This window comes from Stegodyphus dumicola, chromosome X2 (assembly GCF_044657685.1).
Source record: "Stegodyphus dumicola isolate Sdum_Otavi_A_Nest chromosome X2, ASM4465768v1".
Taxonomy (NCBI): domain Eukaryota; kingdom Metazoa; phylum Arthropoda; class Arachnida; order Araneae; family Eresidae; genus Stegodyphus; species Stegodyphus dumicola.
In genome coordinates, this window is record NC_140781.1 from 128,501,190 (window position 1) to 128,528,296 (window position 27,107).

General features: G+C 33.0%; 1 protein-coding gene across 1 annotated transcript in view; it reads left to right on the forward strand.

Annotated features, from left to right (window-relative positions):
- The first annotated feature begins 1,817 nt into the window (after positions 1-1,817).
- The window catches only part of LOC118188181 (transmembrane protein 151B-like), a 229,781-nt gene continuing 204,491 nt past the window's right edge, over positions 1,818-27,107 (forward strand). Inside the window, exon 1 of the mRNA XM_085809032.1 lies at positions 1,818-1,922. Within this exon, the coding sequence (XP_085665158.1) occupies positions 1,896-1,922 (27 nt within the window). The 5' untranslated portion in view covers positions 1,818-1,895. The remainder of the gene's footprint in view (positions 1,923-27,107) is intronic.

Consider the following 27,107-nt stretch of genomic DNA (forward strand, 5'->3'; position numbering starts at 1 on the left):
GCAAATGTGCATTGGCACTGGTTGAAATTTGTGTATAAATACACTGAAATAGTCAATTAAAATGTAAAAAAAGGAATAAAACAGGAAAATTATTGCTGATTCCATAGAAAGTTTTTAAATTTCGCTTCGAATTTCCCTTATGTTCTCTGTTACTTTATTAAATTAAATATTATCTACTCAGCAACTGCGCAGGATTTTACGTTTTAGTCCTTTAAATAAATTTTAAAATTCGCTGACTTAAAATTTGTTCTTCTTGTTTTTCTTAACTATATATATATGCATGTATAAATCTTAAATTAGAAAGCACGAGCTTGTTTTCATCCTTAGTCCTTATTGCCAACAAACAACAAATTTCTGAAGAATCAGCAAATAACATAATGTTGCTACTTTTCCATCAAGACGAACTCAATAAGCAGAAAATCTTAATTGAGCACTTTTTGTCTTTCGAAGTGCTTCACTGGTTTGAATTTAAATAGGAAAGTCAAAAAATGACGGATATTGACTTCAACTAACAACAACAGCATTTACTAATTCAGAAGTCAAACAACAAAAATCAGCGTTATATTTTCAAAAGACTAGTTTCGATGGTTTTACCGAACCACCATCCTCAGCTGTAAAACCGCAAATTGCGGTATTACAGCTGAGGTAGTATTTGTTCGGCGTGTTATTGTGTCTTTGAAACAACAGCATTTGTTAAGAAATCAAGGAAACAAAAATAAGGCAAGAACTTCCAAAAATGATTTACCAATACATTAAGGTATTGATAATTAAGTAACATCATACTCTTTTCATAGATGTACGCATCTTTTGCTGATTTTCATAAACATAATAATCCATCAGACTCCGAGTGGATAAAGTGATAAACACACGGATAATTTATGAACTGCGTCTGGTTGCTTTTCTGAAACAGGCTGGCTTCATATGCAGGTAACGTTTCTACTGTGACATGTAAATATGATTTAGTTTCTCATAAAATTGGAGTGTTTATAATTATACAACATTATATACTTTTTATAGAGATGTGCGTCCTCTAAGAGGTTCTTTCCTAGGAAGACAACTCTTAGTTCATGTCTTAGTTATCCACTATTTTTCGCAGTTTATATATCTTTGTATATTTATATCAATCTTTAGGAACTAATAAATTATCGTTTTTCCCATAATTGCGTCCTAAATCTAGTATCAGCGATCTCAAAAATATTACATATATCACACACAATATTATAATTTAAAGGAACGTCTTTCAAAGACTGCAAATGCACATTTTATGTATGAAGTGAATACGAACCATTCTCCCTCAGTACGTTTTCCAAAAAGGCATTCCTTCCCTTAGGCAGATAGCCCTGGTACCTTTTGCCCTAATTTAATAAATACAAATCCGTAGAAGCACTTGTTGCTTTTAAAACGGTAATTAAAACGTTTTGTATTTTTGTTACGACAAATTTAAAGTCTTGAATCAGTAAATATGAGAAGGAAATTTAAAATTTAAATGTTTACGATCTGAAGTAAATATTCAATAGAAATAAATACAGGCAATGACTTAAGCGACAACAACTATTTATAGGATACAGTAATTATATAATTCTTTATATCTCGAAATCAGTTACTTGTCAAGAGATATGATGCAATAACCACAATGTATATACATCAATAATTAGTCCAAAGGGGCTTTGTCCCTGAAGGACTATTGTTGTGTTTGTTTTGTGATCCGAAGTAAACACGCCAACATGGCGACATTTAGCAGTGTCTTGGCGCCGAAAGATGTTTAGTTGAAATGGGATGTAAGAGGCTGTGGATGGATCACTCGCTCATCGGTTGAAAGTCGAGAAGGAGCCTCGGCTTCGAGGAATGTCAGTGTAACACGTGGACATGTTCGCGACAGGTTGGAAGGCTACATCATGAATGTCAGCGACACATCTATACAGGTAAAATTTTATTATGTACTTTATTAAAATTTTTTATTATTTAATACTTTGAAAGTGTTTTGGTTCCACTAAACTATGCATTAATTTAATAATTTTTTCCTCTTTGAAAGTTTTCTCTTTCCATGTGCTTAATAAAAGAATTCTTTATTCGGATCGAAAAGGAAAGTTTTACGATCTTTACAGCCTTTTGTGAAATAAGGTTACATTACTGAAAAACAGATCAAACTTTCCTGTAGAAATGGCAAACATAGACTTCTAGAAAGATAATCTGAATATAAAATTAAAAAAAGAGTAATTTTTAAAGTCATTTAGGATTCGTGTTTTCCAGCAAAAGAAAGTGATGAAAATTTCAAAAAGCGAAATCTTTAATGACCTTGTTTCTACTAAGAATTTAATGTATTTTTATATATTTAGAATTAAATAATGAATACTTAACAAACGGAATGTTTAATGAAAAGAAACAATAAAGAACGAAAATGTTTCGTATGTTGATTTTTTCCATTAAAAATATTAATAGATATTAAAAAATCCTAGCATTAAATATGTAATGTACTAAGTTATGAAAGTGATGAGACATTCTTACTGGTAACAACATTAAATTCTTTAATTTATTGCAATATTTCTCACACACATCATTGTTGAGAATTTGTATTGCTTTATTATGTCTTCATTATATATCGTTGTCTAAGAATTTTTATATGCTTAGTCGTAGTTCTAATTTTTAGCGTGTTAAATTTAGAAGAATATTATCTTTAACTTCGAAGATTAGTAATGTAGTTATAGTTAGTTATAACGTAAATAACGTTAGTTGTAACCTAGACAAGTTCTTATAATTTTTTTAATGGAATATTGGATATTGTTGCAAATTGTAACGAAAGTTGGTAATTGTTTTGCGTGTTTTAAACATATTTTAACCCGTAGTTTGTTAAAATCTGTTTTAAATATCCATATTTTCATTAATGATGAAGAAAGCAAACTTGTAAAGTGAATAATGGAACTTCCATGTGTTATTTTTCAATCAGTACACCTAAGGAAATCAGGATTTCATCTATTTAAAAACGCAGGATATTTAATAAAAATGCCTTTGCTTAATAGATTAGTAAACAACAAGTATTTCAGAGAAGTTTGGCATTAATGTCATATGTCATTATTACATCTTTAATTTTGAAACTTGTGCAGGTAAGGGGAAAAGATCTCCTTTCTCAATTAGTAAACAAATATTTAGTGAACAACAAGTACTTTAAGGAAGTTTGGTATGTATGTAATTTGTCATTGTTTTACCTTTAACTTCAAAATCGATGCAGGTAAGTAAAAAAGTCTCTTTGCTTATTAAATTATTAAACAAATGCTCAGTAAACAACAAAAACTCTTGAAACATTTTTATATAAATGTAATATATCATTATTATATTTTTAACTTTATACTGGCGCAGGTAAGTACTTTTCATAGACTTTTTAAGTTTTCAGATTGAATACCGATGGCTCTAAATTTGCCGCATTTATGTAGTTATGTGTTAATCTATATGGTGTAGCTTGTTTTCATTATGAAATAACAGTCCATTAATTCTATATTACTTCTCATACTTAATTTATGCAGGTAAGTTTTCCCTTTTCACCTGCCTCTTTTTGTCTTACCTTTTGTTCTTAATTTCATCTAGGGAAAGATCTGGAATCATTGAACCAATAATACTGCATATACATTTCCTTTTATTAATTTAAAACTCTTGTTGCAGAAAGCTGTTAGAAAATGAACGTGTTCCCACCAGACACAGTACAGCTAGAACAAAGAGGAATAAAAAAAAATCTGAAAGCATACAAACGTGTGCTTTCAGATTTTTTTACATTACGCCTAAATTTTAGATTACGCCCAAAGGAGCGTTAAGAAAACGCTCCTTTCAGCGTAATGTAAAATCTGAAAGCTTTCACATTTTACATTACGTCCAAAGGGGCATTTTTTACCGTTTTTGTGTGTTACCTTTATTTATTACTATCATGTTCTTCGCACGTAAACCATAAAATCCAATTCAACAGCAATATCCTAAGCTAATTTTAAAATGAGCATATCTTTAGAATTTCCGATACACAGTCTCACGCGCTGGAGATAAAAGTGTTTTTTCTGTACAACGCTGCCATTGCTCGCTTTGAAATCCTTGAGTTTGCTAATACAACATTCGTTAAAGCTTTTCAAAATATGAAATCGATAATAAAACGAATTCCAAATTCGGCCTTCCAGATGCCCATATTCGGGTCTACACGTACGTTTTTCAAAGTTTGATGGCTCTAGATACCGTTGTTTTATCACGATGAGAGAAAAACACATACATTTATGCAGATTCTTCATTACTTAATTTTTTTTAAACAACAGGCTATACTATTTGGTGGAAGCAATTGGAAAAGTGAACCAACATTTTTAGGGAACCAACGCAAAATTCTAAAACGAAATTAATAGCCCTTCTGGGCTAACGCCCTTTGGGATAATAACAAGAAAATATCATTTTCAAGATTTGAAGAAAACACTGGATTAGAATAGACTTGCAGTTAACCAAAGCTTAAAAATTTATATCAGAACCTACTACAACTTGAATATCAATACAAAGGCACTTTCTCAGTGAATGAATGAAGATGATAATGCTATAAGTTTTATTTTAAAAGGAGTAAGGTATTTTATTTTTTTTTCAGCAAAATGTTCAAAGCATGTACGGAATACTTTAAATTTCAAAACTTAAGTCAGGTTCCAGTAGACTATCAAACTACTTATCACCTTCAGTAAATTAATCACATCTCACTGAAGATTAGAAAAAACTTTTTTTTATAACTTAACTGCACAGCTCGTGCCTCACAAAATCAATTACCGTTGCTTGCAGGATTTAAATTAATGTAAAATATTAAAGTTAAATCGTATTAAGCATTTAATGAGGCTTCTAAATGCGTTTGTAATACTGCTAGTGAAATTTTAAAGCAGGTTTACGTAATACTAAGAACTGGGCGAGTAATAGCACGAAGGTCAGCATCACTGCAAAAGCGCACTTCCTAACTTTAAGAACACGTTAACTGATTTGCATCCTGGTGCAAGTAAAGTAATATAAAAATAATAAGCAAGTAAGTAAGCCAGTAAAGATAAAAAATAATAAACTATCATAAATTGCAGTTTATTAAAAAATAATAAATCTACAGACAGTGATAAAGAAAAATCAGTTAGTAACTGTAATGCGGTAAATTGTAAAAAAGTAACCTAAACGTTTTACCATTAATTCGATAAGTAAATCGATATAGTTCATACATGAGAGTTTATTCCGTCGATATATTAGGAAAACCCTCACGCGTTTTAAAGTCTGATGCAAATTTTACAGGCAATGAACCTGAATTTTTCTTGATACAATATTAGCGTTTTTACTGATAAAATTTGGTACTGGATTGCCATGTTGTGTAAAGGGTTAATTTATATAACTTTGATGTTATACTGAAATTCTTACTTAATGAGCTATAAACAAAAACGTTTTAAATAAGGAAAATAAAAACGCTTTGATGCAATGCATAACAGAACGATGAGGTACATATTCTGATGTTCTACAATACTGTTTTAATCCTAGTCTAAAAAACTGAAATGACGAAGATTAAAAGAGTTTTAACAAAAGCAGTAGAACGACAGTTGCAAAGAAAATAGTGAAATTAATTAAATCCATACATAAAAACAAAATGGATGCTGTGAGGTATGAGAAATAACATGTAATATTAATTCTGAAAATTTTCTAATCTCAGAGTTCCGTCGACATCTATTGACTATTATACTATGAACGACGAAAAAACTTCAGTTCTTACTAAAGACCAAAAGTGAAGTATCCCATGAGGACCGAGTAATCAAAATGAAACATGAAATCAAGCTTTCCAAAAGAACTGGAAGGTTTTCAGCGGAAACAAGTGAGAAGAAATAGCATCCTATACCATACGTTTCTTAATTACTAAGGGATCAACAAATATAGTTCACAAAAGTGATTTCAGAACGGCTGGGTTATCGTACAAAAATTAGATACCTCTTTGGATACTGCAGTTTTTCTTAATTATATTTTTGTATACCTACATTAAAAATCATAAATGAAAATATTTAATTATTCTTAAAGTTTTCGTGGTAAAGACCTATATAGATACGTTTGATTTGGTTTGATTTATTTAATTACGGCAAAACACCCGAAGGATATCCTGCCTAAGTGGAGGGATGCCTTTATGGATGCCATTTTAGAAAAACTGTCTCGTATACCCGTTACGCATGGGGAAAGCCCCGAAGGCGCCCACGTAGCCGGCCCATTCGCCTGGATTTCGTTTATGGTTTTATTAGATTATTGCAAAGCACTCGAGGGCTATCTGCCTTAAGGGATGGATGCCTTCGTGGAGGACATTCTAAGGGAAACTGGCTCGTATACACGTTACATATGGAGAAAACCACGAAAACGACCGTGCAGCCAGCCCGTTCGCGGGATTCGAACCTCGAACCGAACTACCAGCGTTCAGCGACGTTACCGCTCGGCCGCTGGTGGGCCTGCGCCTGGATCTGAGCCGCGGGCAAAGCTACCAGCGTTCATTGACTTTGTCACTCGGCCGCTGATTCGCCCTATATATAGGTACGTATAAATATTTTATTAACATATCACAGATTATTTTGAATTATTTTTCATAGATTTGTTACATAATTGTTTTTGTATTTTATGTTTAGAGCATAATTTATTTTCAATATTTTGTATGATGCCTAACATAGTTTGAAAGAAAACATCTATATTTTTTTATTTACTCTTATAACTGCGATACATTTTTTGGAAAGAAAAATAACAGCTAAACTGGTTTTAATTGGTAATTTTATCGAAATAACGGTAATTGAAAAAGGCGGTAAAATTATAATCCTTAAACCCGACTTCCGTACTCTAATTAGTGATGTATTTATAACTTACGTCACAATAGAATGCTTTATCTGACGCATTTGCATTCTTTAATTGCTTATGCTCATCCAAGAAATGATGCTTGTGCTCATCTAGGAAAAGAATACTCAAATAATCCCTTTCAGAAATCCTCTCTCCCTTTCAACCACATTTTTTGCTCATATTTATTTGTTTGCATATAAGTACAATTTTTAATTTTAAAAGTCAGTTATGATTTAAATATTGCTTTCAATTAAAATACGTGTAATAAAAGCTACAGGCAAAAGAAATTCATTTAAAAAATATAATTTAAACTGTATCTACTATACAAAATATTGTGTCTGTACTACAACTATGTGCTTCTACCATATGGCACAATACAGCGCAGAAAGGTAATTTTTTATGTACTGTATGCCAGATATACAAGTGCTGTCATATACTACATAAAGGACTATTCCATACTCTCCTCTAAATTATGTCTACCATACCACTTCAGTATATCGATAGTATTATTTCACATACTGCTGTATAATTTATTTACTGAGCACTAAAATATGTTTATGACCATATGAAAACTATAATGGAAATTTGTAAAATATTTTCTTTGCATGTATTAAAATTTACTCTTCTCTCAGCACCAGAAGTATAACTAAAAGTACTAATACAAGAAAAGAATATTTTAAATTCTTTATCTTTTGATTGCTTAAAACAAAACGTATCATTTGTTTTAAAGCATACAATAAAAACTCAAAATGTCAGGCAGTTCAGTTTTGCTTAGTTTTAAATAAAAATATAGATCACATTTTTAAAGCAAATTACAAATCTCTTTAAAGTACTTTTTTAAAACTTTCAAGAGCAAGAGTGCAGTTGTTTGTGGGAATGAGTAAATAACCCGAAAACCAAAGGAGTGCAAATTGCTTCGTATCTAAGGATTTCGCAAAGTACATTTGAAGCATGACCTCTATGGATTTGAGATAACATCTGACTTTGGCCTATCGAGAAAGAAATGAGAAGAAAAAATTTCAGCATCATTAAAAATATTCGATTTATCGAATATTTTGAGTTACAGAAATTATACTTCTGGAGAAAGTTAAAGTTAATTTTAATAAATTTCGTTTATAAGAATCGTTCACATTGAAGTAGGAAAAATTTCGAATTATTGGGGCTGGAGTAATCAAAATTTTAGAGTGCACTTTATTTTTAATAGCTTTCCACAATATTTTGCCTTCTATGTATTAATCCATTTTATTCTATATAAGGTGAAAGAAAACCAAACGCTTCCTAAGAGTGTGTACTTCCCTTTCTGTATAAATATACACAGACTTTTGGATACTTGTACCATAAAGAACAGAAGAGTGTACAAAAAGTAAATTGTTATAAAAATGATATGGCGTATAAACTCATTATTGATAATGATATGATACATACACTAACTACGTATAATGATATGGCACATAAACTGATTACGGACTCATGATTATGAGTATAGATATAGAAAATAATAAGGGCTCTGAATCTAAGTCAAATTGGGTAAAAATTGAAAAGTAGCTATTGGAGTGCTTGGATTAATTTTAAACAGCAAAATCAATCGAGCTGTATTAAGTAAAGGAGATCATTATTATTAGGACTCAGCTGTTAGCATATAGCGCGAGAATCACATTATTTAAATTAAAATAGTAAACATTTCACCAATTATTTTCTTTTAAAGTTTGTATATGAACGCCTTCGCGAATGTTTATTACTACAGCCTTTCCAAAATTCTAGCATATTATAATCCAGTATTCTTAAAATGCCAATAAAGTCGAATTTTGATTAATAGGAAATTTCCCTTAAATCGGGAAACCCTAAATTACACGTACTAATGTACAATAAAACACAAAATCTTTGTACTATCTTTAAGATTCTGGACCAAGATATCAGTAAAATGCTAATCTATATGTATAAAGAAGAAAGTATGTGTGTTTGTTTGTTCCCTAATAATTCAGCCACTACTATAGCTATCGTCACCAAACTTTCTACAATTCTTTTCTGGGTCCTGGCAAATGACGACGTCCAATGCTTTTCAAAAAACAACTTGCTAAAATCAGAGATATTAATTAAAAAGTCTGAAAACGCTAATTTTTGCCCTCATTTTTTCCGAGTGGCAACAGTCTCGCACCCTGGAGATAAAAATCTGCTTTATTGCAGGAAGCGTTCCCACTACTCTCTTTCAAATCGTAGAGTTTGTTAATAAAAAATTTCCAAGTCTTACAATGAAATAAAAAGGGCATTAAATATATTATTCCCGATTCCAAAAATTCGTGGAAAGCCATTTTGACTGTTCCCATCTTCGTCCGACTTTAATCAGCCGAAATATTAATTAATAACTCCGAAAGCACTAATTTTCGCACTCATTTTTCTGAATGGTAACCGCCTCGCGCGTTGGAAATAAAAATGCTTTATTTAGAAAAATGTTGCTACTGCTCGCTTTCAAATCGTAGAGTTTTTTAATAAAAAATTTATGTTTTACAAAATCTATATATATATAAAGAAGATTGTCTGTTTGTGTGTTTGTTTATTTGTTCGCGTAATTGATTTCTGATCAATTATGATAAATTATTTTCCACATTTAATCGACTAAAATTGAAACATTTGATGGAACTTGGGTTTTTTACGATCATTTGATTAGAAAGACGAAAATCGTTAAAAACTGCGTGCCATTGTTGCTGATATAATGAGAGAGAATTAGTTTATTTTACCATCGAAATTTTTATGTGGGTTTTATATCGCATCAGACTGAAAAGGTATGACTATGAATCTTATTTTTTGCATCGTTATTACAGAAAGATTATAGCGGTATCGTTCTGTCTATACTTAGATACACTACTCTCAGTCTAAATTAACTGGCATCGGTTATTACCTCTAGCATAAAATATATTCTACATGTTACATATATGAACGTAATATTTAAAAATTATTAACAAAATATGTTTGTTTAGAAAGGAAATGAACTAGTTGAGGCTGTGCTTGTCTCGAGAATTTCACTCTCCGATTGTTTCTTTGATTTCTTTATCAATACCTTTGAGTTTCATACTCTTATCATTTATTTCAAATTTCATTAAGAATTATTATGCAGCTTCTCAAGTGTAAGGAACATCCGCAAATATGAATTGACGTATTTTGCATTTCATTCTCGTCGTAAGAGATATAGCTTACTTCAGTGGCATCACACTGTAACCCGAAAGTCAATAAACATCATAGGCAGGTGCATAACATGACAACTGGTAAATCCGTGAAATTTCATTTAACTGATCTACAGTAGAGTCTTTACAGCTTTGTGTGACCTCGAACAGATCTAATTAGGCTGCACATTTTAATAAATATCCAATTTTATAACCAATCACAAATAGTAATTGACGTCATTTTTATTTCATGGATTCATTGATAGAATTACCGCATCAAGGATATAGAGTTTAAATACCGCAATTTCAGATCACGATCCCAAAGCACTTAATATTAATCTGATTAATAGTTTGTTTCACTTCGTATTAAATGATCGAATTGTTCCCACTCCAAAGGCTACAATTCACTTGCACAGTATGTTCTGCAAATTACGGTTCTCCTGCACCAGTATTTGAAGATAGAATAATGCCTAGTTGCATCTAAATGTTTGTTTTAAAGAGGACTATTAAAATGGTTTATTATTTCAAAAAATTCTTTAAAAATTCAAAATTAAAAAATTTTGAATGTTTTGACAAATTGTGAAACCAAGATTTTCTACTTAATGTTTGCCGAAAAACCGGAGAACTTTCGTTAAATCATGAAAATGGCTAAATATGATTTCCATTTTATATAGCTATCTATCGATTCTACGCCCAACCGGTATAGTGGTTAGCGTCTCTGCCTGCCGTGCCGAAAGGCCTGGGTTCGAATCTAGGAGAAGGCTAGGATGCTTGTAAATGTGTAGTGTCGGTGCGACATGGCGTCACCCTAAATATGCGGCGAGCCTAAAGTCCTCTCGTATGGATGGGTGTAAGGGGAGAGGGTTAGGAGACCCTCGGAACCATCCTCGCCCGGGGTGCTCTCAATGAAAATTGGAGGCGGAACTTAGCAAAATCGCGCTTTCATCCGTAAGGCGCTCAAGGCTGTTGCCAACGGCAGGCGTAAACTAGCGCTCCTTGCCGAGAGGTATTTCGTGGGCTGGGGCTGATGTTACTGTCAGACAAGTGAGCATAATTAACAACAACAAAATCTATCGATTACCGATTCCATCTAAAATGATATACTGTTACATCAAAATAGATTTTTTTTTTGAGTTATTGTTTTTTAAATTTATACTTTATTGTTTAAAGACAGTAGCATGACCGATATGTATAAAATAAAACTGATGAGGCCTTATGAGTCTATTGTTCGGTTTTACACATTTTAGGCAGTGTGAGAAAATTCTGACTTTTTTAAAAATTCTAAAACGCGATTTTGCACATTTTTTATACATTTTCCTCTGGTTTAAAGTAAAAATAAAGCTTAATGATTGATGTATTCAAAGAATGAAGAGCGCAGAGAGGCTTTAGTCCTTCATTATGGGCTAAAACGTAAAACAATTTCCAAACCTGAAATAGATAATCTTCTCGGCCGTTGTTTTCAACTACAGATATGGAAAAATCAAATTGAAAAGCTGATTTTTTATGGTAAAGAATAAAGAATGAATTTGAAATTCCATTTCCTGCCCGTTAATTGATTATTTAAAACGAGTTAATACAACACGGGAAAAACTCAGAAATGTAATACAATTCCAACATATTTATTTAAAGTTTCTACCCAGTTGATAAAAGTGGTGTCTACAAACGTAAGTGGTGTTAAATTGGAAACAAAATTAAAAGTAAAATTTTCCATCTACTTATACGTAATGGAAAAATTACATAAATGTAGTTCTTTTTAGCAGAGACATAAAAGGATTGAAATTTAGTATTTTCTTCAAATGACAGTAATTAATTTTATTAGTAGGCTAACTGCAGCATGGCGGGTATAATTATCAGAAAAGACAAATTGTGTGACTTATACAGATTGAAGATCACTTTCTCTTCTTTTCTTTCTTCCTTTCATTATTCGTAAAAAGCTTTCTAACAATGCCCTGGCACATATTTATATCGCAGAATATTTACATCAAATCTACGTATCTACGTAACATGATCCATACCACTTTCGTTGTTTGTAGCATACTGTTTTTAAAATCCTCGAATCTTGCTCAGCTACTTTGTTTGAATACAGTATATAAAAGGAAAACTTAAGTATGCGAAGATTGTATTCAATTGAATATTGATGGGTGTTCTTTGAAAGAGCTGGCTTGAAAATTTTCGAGTTTCTAGAGAGTGGATTGAATATTTCAAATATGTACATAATATTTTACAAAATTCCCGAAGATCGCGCAGTGAAAGCAAAAGTCCAGATCGAGTTCTCAGTAACTACATCGAAAAGGATGCGCTTAAATTTTCACTGCAAAAGGAGAGCTATTTTGCTTTTCATATGGAGTTGGGCGAAAATATGTGGGCTTTGGAGAGCAATAGCGCTGGAAGTAAAACTGAAGAAAATAATTTTTTACAGTAAGAAAATAAAAAAGGAAATAGAGATCGTATGTTAAACTGCTTAATAAATAGCAAACGCAGAAAATTCTCGTTTTCTTTGGAAATATTAAGGTACTTTCTGAAATATATGCCATATAAGCTCGACGATTTTACAATAGAATTCTAGAAATTCCTAACTGTTTTAGATTAAAAATGGTAAAAATAATTTATGTAGTTACAAAATTGTTGCGCATCCTGGAATAACAAGCCGTAAAAATGGCACTTTATGGGAAATTTCTGGATTTCGCTATCATATTAAACGCTGGAAAGAATTCGATAAGAAAAGTTGTCAATGATCGAGGTCATTTAACAGGAAGCTTCAAACATAAAAAAGTTTTTATTATATTCCTTTTTCTAGTATAAAGTGCAGGGGTTGTAAAATAAGAGGCAGCAGTAAAAGGACGGTCTTTCTTACTTCACATATAGATGTCCCTAATTTGCTTTTGAAAATGATTTATTTGATCATGCGTGTGTATTAAACTGCAGAGCTACAAAGCATTGAATTTTCGAATTACTCTGCAAATACTTAATAACTTACCCAATGAATTTAGTTTAAAATATAAATGTAGCAATTTTTGCATTTCCTAATGCGTTCCCACGTAGTTAGAGGAAAAACTGCAACTACTATAAGGGACTAAAATTCTCTTTGATACGTTCCCATCAATAACATTTACATACAACTAAAGCATATAATTTCACTAATGAATTGGTGTGAGCTGCGTATTCATAAAGTAATTTTCTAGACTTTGATTTTACATGATTACCATATTATAATCCAATATTTTTAATTCAACAATTTTATTCTTTGTAACTTTCATAACAATATGCCTTAAAGGAATCAGAAGTACTCAAACGTTTTGATTTAAAATAAACAATAGTACATGTTGATTCAGTTGAATAAATGTTTTTACAAATCAGTTTGAAGCAAATAACAATTGCAAATGTTGTGTAAAGGGAAAATAATTTAAATATTTTTATGTTATCAATGGGTAATATTGGCATATAAATGGTTCAAAAACATAAATATTTTTGCGTGCGTACGGGTTCGTTATGAAATGAATGCACAAGTCCGATGAAAAATGAACAAAAATTTATTATTATCACAACAAAATGCTTAAATTTTCTCAAATTATCATGCAGTATTACAATATCTCACAGTAGTTATCTTTTAACTACTCAAATGTCCAATAGAACGTAATTCAAAACAGCTAAAGAACGCTAATCCGCCAATTCGCTGTAATCAACAAGAGCAGTTTTCTAAACAACAACAAACTAAGCAACTACTACGAACTGAGATGTTTTCCTCCTTTTATAAGATTTTAAAATCACGCGCTAGAATTTTCCAGTACTTTCTCGAAATCAAAAAGAGATATTTATTAAATGTTTAATGCACGCGCTCTTGTATTTTTAATTTTCCGGCTTAGCTTTCTTTTAATATTCGTCACGCGCTGCACTGCGCGAGAAAGAAAACCTTTTAATTTATAACTGAACTAACATTAGCTTTTTAAATACCAAATTCGTAACACTGCCCCCTTCCCAAGGACTGCACGTCCCGGGCAGTACAATCCCTGGACAGGAAGCCAAACTTACAACTGAGGCATAAATGCAACTGAGGCATAAACATTACATTACAATATCAAAGAACATGAACAATAAATGTAATAGATAACTTAAACAAATCAAATGCTATCAAATACAAATCAAGTACAAAATACAAATCAAATGCAAAATGCAAATCAAATACAAGATACACATTTAGAAACAAAAAGAACCATGGTCTTATACTATTTACAATTATTTACATTACGTACTATGGCCATAGTAATGAGCTAACCTGTCGTAATGAACGACTTTAGGTTTAGAGTTCGAAGACTTACGAATCATGACGTCATTCAGTCTCTTCAGGACTGTATATGGACCATCCGAAGGTGACTGTAATTTAGAACTGAGTTCTCTTCGTTGAATCGGGTTCCACAACCATACCTTGTCTCCTTGTTTGAATCTATGTCCAGTAGCTCTCGTGTTGTATCTGGACTTCACTTTCTCCGTCGCCAAGTTCACTCGCTTTTGTGTGGAATGGTGCATCACTTCAAAACGGGCCTTGACATTTTTTATGTGTTTCTCAGGCGATGAAGGCGCATCCGTACGGCGATGAAACAGGCGGTCACAAGGCAGACGAGGTCTCGACCGAAGAGCATCTGGGATGGAGAATAGCTGGTAGTCTGGTGTTTCTTTTCGACCCTAGCATGATTTCGGCAGTTTCTCGAGCTGGTTCTTTCGGACAAAGCGTCGGCATTTCCAGGTGAGGATTCCTTCTTAGGATGGATAGTCATGTCTTCAGATCCTGAAAGCAGTCTGTTGTTTTTCAAGTCTAAGGAAAAATTGTATTTCCTTAAAAAGTCCAATCCGAGTATGCATGTATCTGTGATATCCGCCACATAAGCCGTGTGATGGTAGGCGGCATTTTCAAACGTGATGCTTACGTTTAACTTCCCAGTTATGTCGATCTTATTACCAGACGCAGTCTGAAGGGTAACACAGGATGGCGTCCAAATAAGTTTATCTTTAAACCGTTCAGCTAAATCTTTCCTGATGATGGTAACATTAGCTCCTGTGTCATTGATCATATTGCAAGGAACTCCATCGATATTCCCATTAATGGACATTCCGTTACTGTTGCCACTCACTGTATAAATTTTAAGCGCTTTAAAACAAGGTTTTTCATTATCTGTTCGAGTATTAAGATACAATGAATTTCCATTTGTGTTGGACATTATTCCATTAATAGTATTAATACTTAACAGAAACTGAAAAATCTTTGCTCACATAAAAACACGGAGATGGCACCTATGCTTGGTAACATATCATAGTTTTTGATGGATTTCATGGTTTTCATCTCATGGACCAGGGTCATATTATTGACCATGGTCTCTCGTTGGTTGTTCGAGAAGTATATCCTTAAGATAAAAACAATAAGAAATAAAGTTACTAGAGTTTTTATGGGTTATTGTTATGGTTGTTCCAAATGTTGGATGCTTAATGCATTCGGCTGGTTTGGCGAATACGCTTCGGTCATTTACTGTGCCATCATCAAGAAAATAGCCCAGGACCCATCATATGGGGTGACCGAATCAGCTCCAGGAAAAACGAAAGTTGAGTTTAAATTTAGATGGAGAACACGCCTGTGGACTGAGCTGAGGACTTTCCTCCTCCTTCCCTATCACCAAGCCTCTTAAGAGGACTTTCGGCTAGCCTGTATTTTAAGTGTCCTTATGCCGCACAGACACGACACACTTAACGAACATTCAGCTCTTTTCTAGGATTCGAATTACTCGGCTAGTGATACGGCAGCCTTTATCGCTAACCGCTGATACCGATTGCCGCTGCTGCTAACTAAAATATTATTAATTTAATTATTTTCGAATTTTTAAGGAAACAAGGAGGGGGAAAAGTTAAATTTCAATTCGTTAACTCCTTTATATTTTTTTCCTGTATTTCTTTGAAACTTTTGCAAAAATGCACACCTTTTAAAATTTTGTGCTTAATAACAGTTTTAACGAACGTAACATTATTGCAGTTAATTCCTAATAATATTATTGCATTTAATTCCTAACAACTTCATTTAATAATATTTTATTGAGTACCCCTTTTTTCAGTCAAGCTAAACTTTTTAAGGCCTGGGTAGGACTTTTCTGCGCTGAAAAACTTTGAAATAAGATGTGAAGATATGGCATTTTGAGAATAACTAATGAAGGATATAAAAGCCTTGTCTTGTTGAAATATTTATATTCTTTTAAGAATTGAGGGAATATTTAGTTTTAGGAATAAATATTTGGTCAAGTAAAAGGATAATACCTCAGGTATAGGGATAACTATTTGGCAAGATAAAAGCATAAGACCTCTGTGTAACGGTAAAGAATATCAAACGAAGGAACATCTGTGTCATCGAGTGAGTGCCATGTATAAGATATTACGTTCGTCATCCTGATTTATAAGAATGATGAAAGTGAAACATCCTAAGAATGCTTCCTAAGAAATATTATTGATTGAGGTAATTTTTATTCTTGAAAGATGGCATTTTAAATACAGTTCTAGAAATTTGAAGGTTTTTTTTTATCACACACACCAAAAAAGTTCTTATAGAGTGTATTTAATACTCTTTATTTGGTTTGGAACTTAAGAAAGATATCAGTGTAAAGCAAGGAAACACAATCGATTATTTTTTCTACGCACAGCTCCTTGCTGTTTCGATTCGGTCGAGCACAATCTCTATACTTTTATTCGTTCCAGCGCAATTTATGATGTCACTTTAGTTTCCTAGGTTTATGACTGAAATAGTAGTTTCCTTGTTGAAAGTGGGCTATACCTTATCTAGTTGCTTTATCCTGATAATCTAAACTTTTCTTTGTTCTCAGTCCTATGAAAGCATGGAAAATAATAATTCTCGTTGTTACCGAATGAATTAATGATTCACCCTCTTTTTTCAACTGCATACTCTTTGGCAGCCTGTTTATATCAGCTGTATCCTTAATATTAAAATTTTTGTGAATAATGATGTTTTTTTATTCAAGCATTCGTATTCATGGGTAAGGGCTAATAAACTCGGAATAACAAGCTAGCAGAACAGAGAGCATGCAATGAATTCATGTAAATACATTACAGATCACATAAAACCGTATATAAATTGATAAGTTACATCTGCAGCTTTGGCATAAATTGAAAAATTTAAACACAATATTTTAAAAATGGATATTGAATATTTACACAAAAAACTGTTCGTTACGAGACTTGAGCTTGTTTCGAGACACGGTTTTTATATATCTGATTAAACCTAGGTACGTTAAGTTCATGGACATGAAATGTCAGATTTTGAGATGAATAGGTTTTCATACTGTGAAATAATGTCAGATAATACCAGAATTGAAATTATTTACCAGTATTGAATCGATTAAATTCTTGATTAATACTATAATGGGGTAGACAAAACATGGACATAAAGTATAAGCAGATACGTTTCTTTGCCCAGCCTCACTGTGACGCAGGCAGACAGAAGCTTCAACAGAGCATTTGTAACTGATAAAATAAATGAACGAACCATACAGCATTGATCTGAAAAATTTGATACGACAATAAACTTCTTGAACGTAAACTGTATAAACTTTTGATAGCAGCCATCGGCAATTGCGTGAACTCCAGTGACAAATTGCGAACTATAGTGGACTCTGATCCTTGCGAAATATCAAAGTGTGTGGAAAAGATATTAAGTATATATTATCTTATACTTTCGCATCGGTTGCAAACACTTTGAAAAATCTAGAAGCTTGTTAAACGGGTTCTTCATGAATTCGCTGAACGGTTAGAATGATATTGATGTCCCAAAAGAAAAGACAAAATTGCAACTTTATCCAAAGAAGATTAATGGTGATTGTTTGGCAGTGCATATTTGATATTCCTTCTCAGAATATGGTGAAAATATTAAAACAGAGAAATATTTCACTCACCCATATAAAATGTATCCGAAGTTGCGCATTAAGCTGCTTAGATTGTATAACAGAGGTGGAATTATAGTGCTTTCATAATGAGTGAGAAAACGTATGTCAAAAACAACTACCACCACCTCCGAAAAAAAAGAATAAGAAATTTGCTCTTTGAGACTCTTCCTCATCCATCATACTTATCAGATCTCTTTGGCAGCCTGCTACGCTTTTTTAAACATCATTTTAAATATCGGATCATTTTTGTGAGGAGGTGGTTCAATAACGATGCAACGGTCAGAAACTCCTTTATGGAATTTGTTAAGTCCATAATGAGGGACCCTGATACAACTAGCGTGAACCTACATACAACAGATCAGATAAATTTTTTCTAGGGATTATCTTAATTTCCTAATAGTACCCTTTAATTTTGAAACCCTTTCCTCTAAATTCTTGTTTTCCACCTACAACTCCCCACCAGAAGGAGATTTCAGTAAAACGTCTTATGTAAATGAAGTAGAATAAGTATTTAATGGGAAGTTCAGTGACTTCCGTAGAAGAGCTCATAAATTCTCAGTAGAACGTGTTCTGCCTACGGGCCACTTCGTTGCTTTAAGCTTCGTTCATATTTTATTACGTTCGGCCGTATTCTTATGTGCATGTTAGTATTCGCCAGTGTGGTTTAATTACGGGCCAACTCGGTTAGTTATTTTTGTACAGCTTCGGCTAAAGTTTAGCTAGTTCTGCCTTCAGGCCACGTCGTTGCTTTAAGTCTATTTTATTACGTTCGGTCGTAGTCTTATGTGCTTGTTAGTATTCGCCAGTGTGGTTTAATTACGGTGTAACTCGGTTAGTTATTTTTCTACAGCTTCGGCTAAAGTTTAGTTAGTTGAAATTAGTTTAGTTTCTTATTTTCTATCGTAAAGCCCAGGTGGAGGCTTTCCTGTAAGCTTGAGAGGGGACGTCTGTAATATATCTTTAAATGAATAAAAGGGTATTTTTAACTCTTCCTTGTGTTTATATTTTATAGTTGTAAGAAGACCAGCGAATAGTCGCTAGACATTTTACTAAAGTTCTAGTAGCCAAGAACACGTAAATTAACTAGAACGTTATAGTTTGATATAAAGAAGCATATTCTGATTAATGAAAATGAGTTTTAGTGGAGTTGCATTTATTTGAAATTTCACTACCAAACCCTACATTTCATACGTAATAACTTGACAAGAAACTGTCTGAAATTTGGATGCGCATATTTAGACTCCCGTAGTATTTTTTTTCCTAGAGAAGTAAGAGAAGTTGATTGACTAATAAAGCGGTGCCATATTTTGATGTTTTGATCGGAGATGAAAACTGATTTCCATGTTAGAGTAACACTAACTTTTTTAATGTTGCAAATTTAAGAAAGACTCATATTGTGGTGGATCACATTTTCTCCCAAACAACTCATTAGAACTCATGATCACTCTTAACTTACACATACGAAATCCGTGCTTCGTGTATTCATCACACTATTATTTTCTCTTTTAATTTATTTTAGGATCTTAGCAATGCATCCTTTACAACCGTTATTCATTTTTTTCATATAACTCTAAACAAGTCGGTACGTACTCCTGAAGGTACTCATGCACTTGCCTCTCCCAGTGGCCCAATGGTTAAGACCGCCGAATGCTGGGAGTGCTAGCCGGGTTCAATCCCGGGTGAACGGACTGGCTATATGGTTGTTTTTCGTAGTTTTTCTCTACTGTAATGTGAATACGAACCAGATTTGCTTAGAAAACCCTCCACGAAGGCTGAGCTAGAAGACATTAGAGTTCGGGATTATGAGTCCAGTTTTGTGTTTTCTGATGCTCTGTTTTTCCAATCATCTGAACTTGTGCTCTTTAGAAACAGTAAAAGTGAAAGAAACTTCTAGGAGTTCATCCTAAAGGTTCAAATATTTTCTCTGTACCCTCGGCTTTACGAATGTACGGAGAAATTGCATCGCACAAAATCGAATAACAACTGACAGTTTACTCACGCTGAAGAAACAAATTCCCCCGAGACTTGATTTGATTCTGGTCAATAAGCGCCTCACGCATTTAAAAAGGATTTGACAGAAAGTATGGGAGTCACGATGGAGAGAGCAAGCACTTTCGGGTGAAAAGACTTACTGGTACTTAACGATTTCTTGAACTCTGAGGATTCTTAAGAAAGCGAAGACCTGCTCCTATTATGTATGTGAGTCTAGGTTAATGAGAAAGGATTACGTCTGAGAGCTAATGAACATCATAACATATGCGGACCTGACAGGCATTATCTTAATTTTGACTCTTTTATTCAGAATGATAATGCGCAGCTTCTAAATTCCCACTTCGTTTAAAAAGAATTAAATGTAAAAAAAAATAAACAAATATTGCTTAATTTATTTTTATTCTAAACAGCTTGTTAAACTTAAAAATTATTAAATTTCTAAAAGGCCAAAACAACAACACAAAGAGAAAACGAATAAAGCAAGTGGATTTAATCCAAAATATAAAGTAAGTCCATATCTTCTAGTTCTAAAGGAAAATTTAAAGAAAGGTACATCATTTCAGTATTTTATCTATTTGTAATATTAGCAAAACAGAACAACTGCTGTTTAAGGGTAAGGAATTTTAAATCATTACGGGAACTTGGAGATTAGGATATTATGATTAAAATTTCTGTGTTTCGCACTCGGACTATTGCAAAATCTGAACAATATTTTTACAATTAACTAAATCAGATGTCTGTGAAATTTTATTCAGTTTTCTGCATCAACTTATAGTGGCAGGGTTTAGCTTTTAATATGAAAAGTTATAATAGGTTTTATGCAAAATAAATTAATAAGTTTTAAATCTGAATTATTTTTACGTTTATAAAACTGTGTGCATACGAGTATATATCCAATCGACCTAATTTCTTTGATCTTTTCGACATATGTATGAAATCTGAAAATTTAATTTTTCTATGCGTCGTAATTTGATGTTATTTGAGACGATTAATGGAAACAGTAAACTTATGTTGATGTCCTTAATTAAGTGATTTTGAAATGTTTTTGATCTTTCCAGCTATACAGAATTCAAATTTTCTTATTGGGTTCATTAGCCTTTGGGAAACTTTTTTACGAAAATTCTTAAAATGGGAAACTTTTGACATTGAAGATATAAAAACGCACGAGTATAGAGTGAGAAATAGTTTAAAAAAATTCGAATAAAATAAAATAATGCCTCGAAGTGTGAAAGAAACAAATTTCTTTCATGAAATAGTTCAGTGAGCAAGTATCAGTCTGTAGAAACATTAGGTTATTTTGAAGCAGGAGAAGTGAAAAATTAGCAACACCCTCGCCGAGACTCGAACCACGGACCTCTCGATACGTACCGAGTATGCTGATCACTACACCACGAAGGTATGCTAAGAAGGCAGGAAAAATACCTTATGTAGTCCCTCTTTTAAAGGGCGACTGGAGTTTAGGGGACCCAATCGCCAAATCCTGGTGGTGAAGAATCATCATTTAGTTCGGATGAAAATTCGGATGTTCGGATCATTTTGTTCGGATGAAAAATAACTAAATGATAAAGTTAGTTATTATTTAGTTATTATTTAGTTATTTTTCATCATTTAGTTAATCACCTTTTAGTTCGGGCACCACTGTAGAGACATTAAGTTATTTCGAAGCAGAGGACGTGTAAAATGTGCAAACAGTGCCCTCGCCGGGACTCGAACCACAGACTTCTCGAACACCACTACGCCAGGAAGACATACTAAGAAGGCGGGAGAAATACCTTATGAATGTTTTGTATTAAAAGTAATTGTGTTCTTGTGTCGATAATTCTGCTTGCTACTAAAATAAAACTAACAATGAAAATGTTTTATAGAAAAATAAATAATTATTTTGAAGTAAGAACAAGCATATATATTTAGTTAAAAATATATCTAGTATTTACCGTTATCTTTATTCAAAGATCTTTGTTCACTGAAATAAATGAAGCTTATGGGCTCACCAGCGACCGAGCGGTAAAGTCGCTGAACATTGGTGGTTCGGTCCGGGGTTCGAATCCCTGCGAATATGCTGGCTGCATGAGCTCTTTCGTAGTTTTTACCATGTAATAAGGTGTATACAAACCAGTTTCAATTGGAAATTCCTCCACGAAGGCATCCCTCCCATTAGGCAGATAGCCTTCGAGTGCTTTGCCGTAATTAAATAAATCAAACCAAACTAAACGAAGCTTAGAGGTCTAGAACGTAACATTCTGCGTCGATTACAAGCCCTTATTCTGGAATATAAATTGCACAAGATTTTCACATGAAATAATTACATCTACATATAAAACGCACATTCATTAGTACGTAGCTCTACATGCTGAACAAATGAAAAGAGTAAACTAACTGGATAAATAGCTGACTCGAACAAAAATATTTGCTAAACGTCAGATATCAATAAAAAGAAAAGTGTAATTTCGAAAATCATGAAAACTTAAAAAAAAGTATTGAATTCAGAAACATACTTTGGGAAGCTGTACATAAATGTGCCTTTACGTTTAATGAAAATAGGAGAAAAACATTTTTCAAGTAATAAAATCAAACATAATGTTTACGCATGACAGCATTCATGAATGCTATGATACTTCAGAAGTCGGAAACTAAATTTTATAAAAGCAGTAAGTCAAGTGGAACATTTATATCAAACGGGAGGGGGGAGAAGAAGAGATACTAGCAGCTGTGCTGCCAGTGGGATCTAAGTCACAGAAATACGTATATTTAATAATAATTGATAAGATACAATACATAGTTTAATGGATATAGGACATAAACTTTTAATCTCTGCCTGAATAAATCAAAATTTTCCTGCCTTTGTTTAATTTATTATTTTGCTACCGAGTGCTACAGCAAAAAGAATGTTTATTACTTTTGTCTATCACGGGAAGTCATATCACGGGAAGACCTGATTGCTCTCCATATGCAACTGAATATTTAGCATTTTCTTTCAATGAATTTCACAAAACGATCTCCCTTTTCCGTTTTTCTTTATTATTATTTTTTTGGGGGGAAAACTAGGAAATAATTTTAGTATCACGAATCCAGTTACTTCATATTTAGTTTAGTTCTTTTTATTAAGTCTTGAGAAACCTTTTTAATTTATTTGCTTATTCGTTTAATAATTACATTTAGCTTCAGTTTCAAAACTGTTGCACGACTTAAAATTACAGTAAAGTAGCAAAATAAGTATTGAATGAGAAGATAGACAATCATATTCCACTGAATATTGGAGACCTAATCGAACTTATCATTATAGCTAGTTGAGACGTGTTGTCGATAATTAGCTGAGACTGGAAAGCAAATATGCATCATGCAAAGTTTGAAGAAATAATTATTTCAATCTTCTTTTATTATCCATCAGTAAACATTCAGAAAATTATCATAATTGAGTACAAAAATATATTTTTTTTTCATTTTGCAATAAACTTCAAGAATTAATATGGCCCAGTTTTATTAAAAATTTTTGAAGAAAAATAATGAAATGCACCTGAGAGAAATTGTTTTTTAAATCAATTTAGCAGACTGACTATGTTATGCAGCTACCTCCTAATGAAAAAGAAATTCTATAATTACTTTTTCCTCCAGATTTAACTTGTATGCGAAATATTTCCGCTAACTTTAACATATTCAGTGAGAAATATTTCCGCTGCATTGACGAAATTCTCTTAGGGCTTTCACGCTGTAGCAGAGAACCCTGCAATCTGTACAGACTATTGAAATTGGATCTTTTTTTTCACTTTACTGTTCAATCCTTCTCCGATGTTAGGAATTTTTTGCAACAGCAAATGCTTTTGCGTTTCGATTTTTGTCTTTTTTGCTTTTTTTTTTGTCGTGAAAAATCAAAAGAAGTGACGAAACAAGTGATCTCTTAGTGCCAAAGTCATCTTGAAAATGGATCGAACGTCATTTTTTTTTCTTCGGATGTCAAATTGGGGGATAATGATAGCATTCATGGAGAAAATAGAAATATCTTGAAAGACATTTCATATCCCTTTCGAGGGAGAAATGCATCCTTTGAGTGGTGCATAAATCCTTAAATTTTATCTTATTTTTATGCTTCAATGCTGTAATCTTGAGTCTTCCTTTATATGCTGTCTTTAAAGAAAAGACCACGGAAATTTGGCTAAAAATAAATACTTTTATAGAATTTTATTTTATGCAGAAGTGAAATTTAAACTTTTGATTCCTGTATTTGCGGACAGCTGCTTTTCAAATCTGCCCAGACCCGGTAAACAAATACGGACACTGTCTACTTGTAGTGTCTATGAGCAATGACTACTGTAAACTTGGATGATTTGATTAGACTGAGAGATAATATAAAAGTAACCTGATAGAGTGCTGCCTTTAAACCTTTCCCATCTATCTGGGATAGAGCGTGTCACAGACTTATATAGACAAATGCAATAAGGTTCTCGGTATTGCAATACAACTATGTAACGGTTTGAGTTGGGAATCCAGGATATTTTCCCCACCTGGTCAGTTTGCTGTTTCTCATTGAGCTATCCTAGTTGGCTAGGTTAGTTAACTGCTAAGGCTAAAACTCTAATCACCAAACTTTATGATTAGGCCTTCTGATATCAGCTATACGACTAGGTGGGTTCTTCACAAACTTGATAGACTGTATTTTGCTTAATGTACAGTTGCTTTGTTCTACATTGTAACATTCTTTAGAAATTTGGGAGAATGTCTTCGTGGAGGTGTTTATAAGGTAACTGATTTTTATTTTCATATCATACAGGAAAATCACAAAATTCCTCTTATACAGTCTGTTCAGCCACTGATAATCAAATACAATGCATTGAACTTGCACTTTATATTTAATTTTATATTTAGCATGAGCTATATAGCAAGGTCCGGCTTCAGCATATTCGGCACCCTAGGATATCAGTATAATTGGCGCCTCATTTAAATTAAACATACTATAATAATTCAAAGAGAAATGTGCCTTATTATTTCTCACTTGTGAGAAAAGTTTAGCTGATAATCTCTGAATATTGACCCCCAAGGCAGCTTGCCTGTGTCACCTTTGCTTGAAGCTGGCCATGACTTTAAAAGTGACTTTGAAATGGAAAGCAAAATCCACGATACACACCGCCTACTCAAAGGTTTACGTGACAGAATGTCTTCTTGGATGATAATCATAACTAGGATAAGACTGAGAATGCAATTCCTGGGTGTTATGGATTGGTTTTGCTAGATGATTCAGTGTGTTCTTCCGGAACGATGGAAGGGGAGAAATTTCTTCTTGCTGCACGACAATGCGCCCACTCGATGACTAGAGTTTTGGTGCGGTTTCTAGCGGAGAAACGTGTGCCATTTCTTAAACACCCTCCTTATTCACCCGATTTGGCATTGAGTGACTTTTTTATTGTTGAAAATCAAAATTCATGTGATGGGTCGAAGCTATGACGACGTAATCGATAAGCCGCAATGACACGCAAGCTGAATAATGTCCCAAACAAAGACTTTTCTGACAGTTTCTTATATTTGTATCACTTTCTTATATTGTATTCAAGTGGGGGAAAACTATGTAGAACATCTGAAGCATTAAAAACTTCATCTTAAGTTTTCTCTATTTTTCACTAATCCAGTCTCGGAACCTTTTGGACGGAAGCTATCACTTTCTTTTGGTTCCTAAAGTTATTCAGTAAATTCAATACATAAAATTATTTCAGGATAATGTTGACATATTGTTTCGGTACTGAGAGAAAAACAGTTAAATTCGAAGTTTGATATAAGATTGGATATTCAAGATTTTAAACGAATTTTTAGAAGCTTATGAATCCTGCAGTGGGGATATCTTGATAACATAAACATTTAATTCTTACTCACTTTCGGCTAAAATTAGTAATAACTCTGTTGGAGAGCGTGCTACTGCTTACAGGTCAAGCGTACTACTGCTGATAGGTCAAGCATACTACTGCTGATAGGTCAAGCGTCCTACTGCTGATATTTATTTTCCTCAGTACTGTACCAAGGTACTGAATTCGGATTTGAAAGAGCATGACACATTTATCACTTTCAAAACATAAAATTCATAATACTTTTGATGACCAATAACCAATATATTTAATATCAATTTAAATACCCATATACGTGGTCTGTAAATAAAGTAATGAGCTTGGTTACGTATGCGGGGGGGGACGAAAGGGTCGAGGTGAGTCCCTCCTATATATTTTGAATTCAAGAGCTGAATTTGCAGAGCTTACACGTATTTATTATTGCGTTTCTCATGAATGAATGTTTTGTGCGTTATAAAAATGTGTGGTATGTATGAATTTTGAGCATAAATACGTCAAGTTCTCGTTCAAACTGTGTAAAATGTAACTGTAAATTTTGCAAAAATTCAACATGCCTATGGAATCTCTGCTTTGTAATAAGCACAAGTTCTTAAGCGGTTTAAAATCCTTAAAGAATGCCAAAAGAAATTAAGAACAGAGAAGATAGATTCAAGCTAGACACTTGTTCATTAAATTTTAATGAATGTTACTTCATTATGACAGTGTGCCCTGTTACACGGCGTTTTCCGTAACAATGTTTTTTTTTCCTTCCTCCTGTTCTTCCTCAGACATCGTTTTCGTCTGACTGCAATTCTAGTGACTTTTTTTCTGTTTCTCAGATAAAAAAAAAACATTTGAAAGGACATAATTTTGGAACCACGGGAAACATTAAAGAGGTTAAGCCCAAGTAGCTGAACGCCGTTTCAGTTCTGAGGTCCAGGACTTTTATGAAGAATGGGTACAGCGTCTCTGGCGGTGAGTGGGTTCACTGAAGCTTCTTAAAAATAGTTCGAGTAGATTTATATATTAAATGCAATTACATTATTTGTAGACCTATTAATCAGATGGGAGAGGGATTTGAATATATGTTTCACAAAAAACTGGAAATATTGGATTATTCGAAAGGTAGATTATTTGAAATAATATTTCCTAAAATTTATTTAAGGTTAAGAAAATAATTAATTGCATTGAAGTGACCTTGAATTAATGGCTAGGTTCAAGTTTATTGAACTAAGGCAAATAATAAATTTATAAAAATTTTTCTTGTAGTGTACGGATTATTAAAGCAAATATTTTTTTTCTTACAATAAGGCCTAAAACGGCTGCTCGTATTATTCGACTAAGTAAGAAATTTATATGATAACCATAAATGACAGCATTTCTAGTTT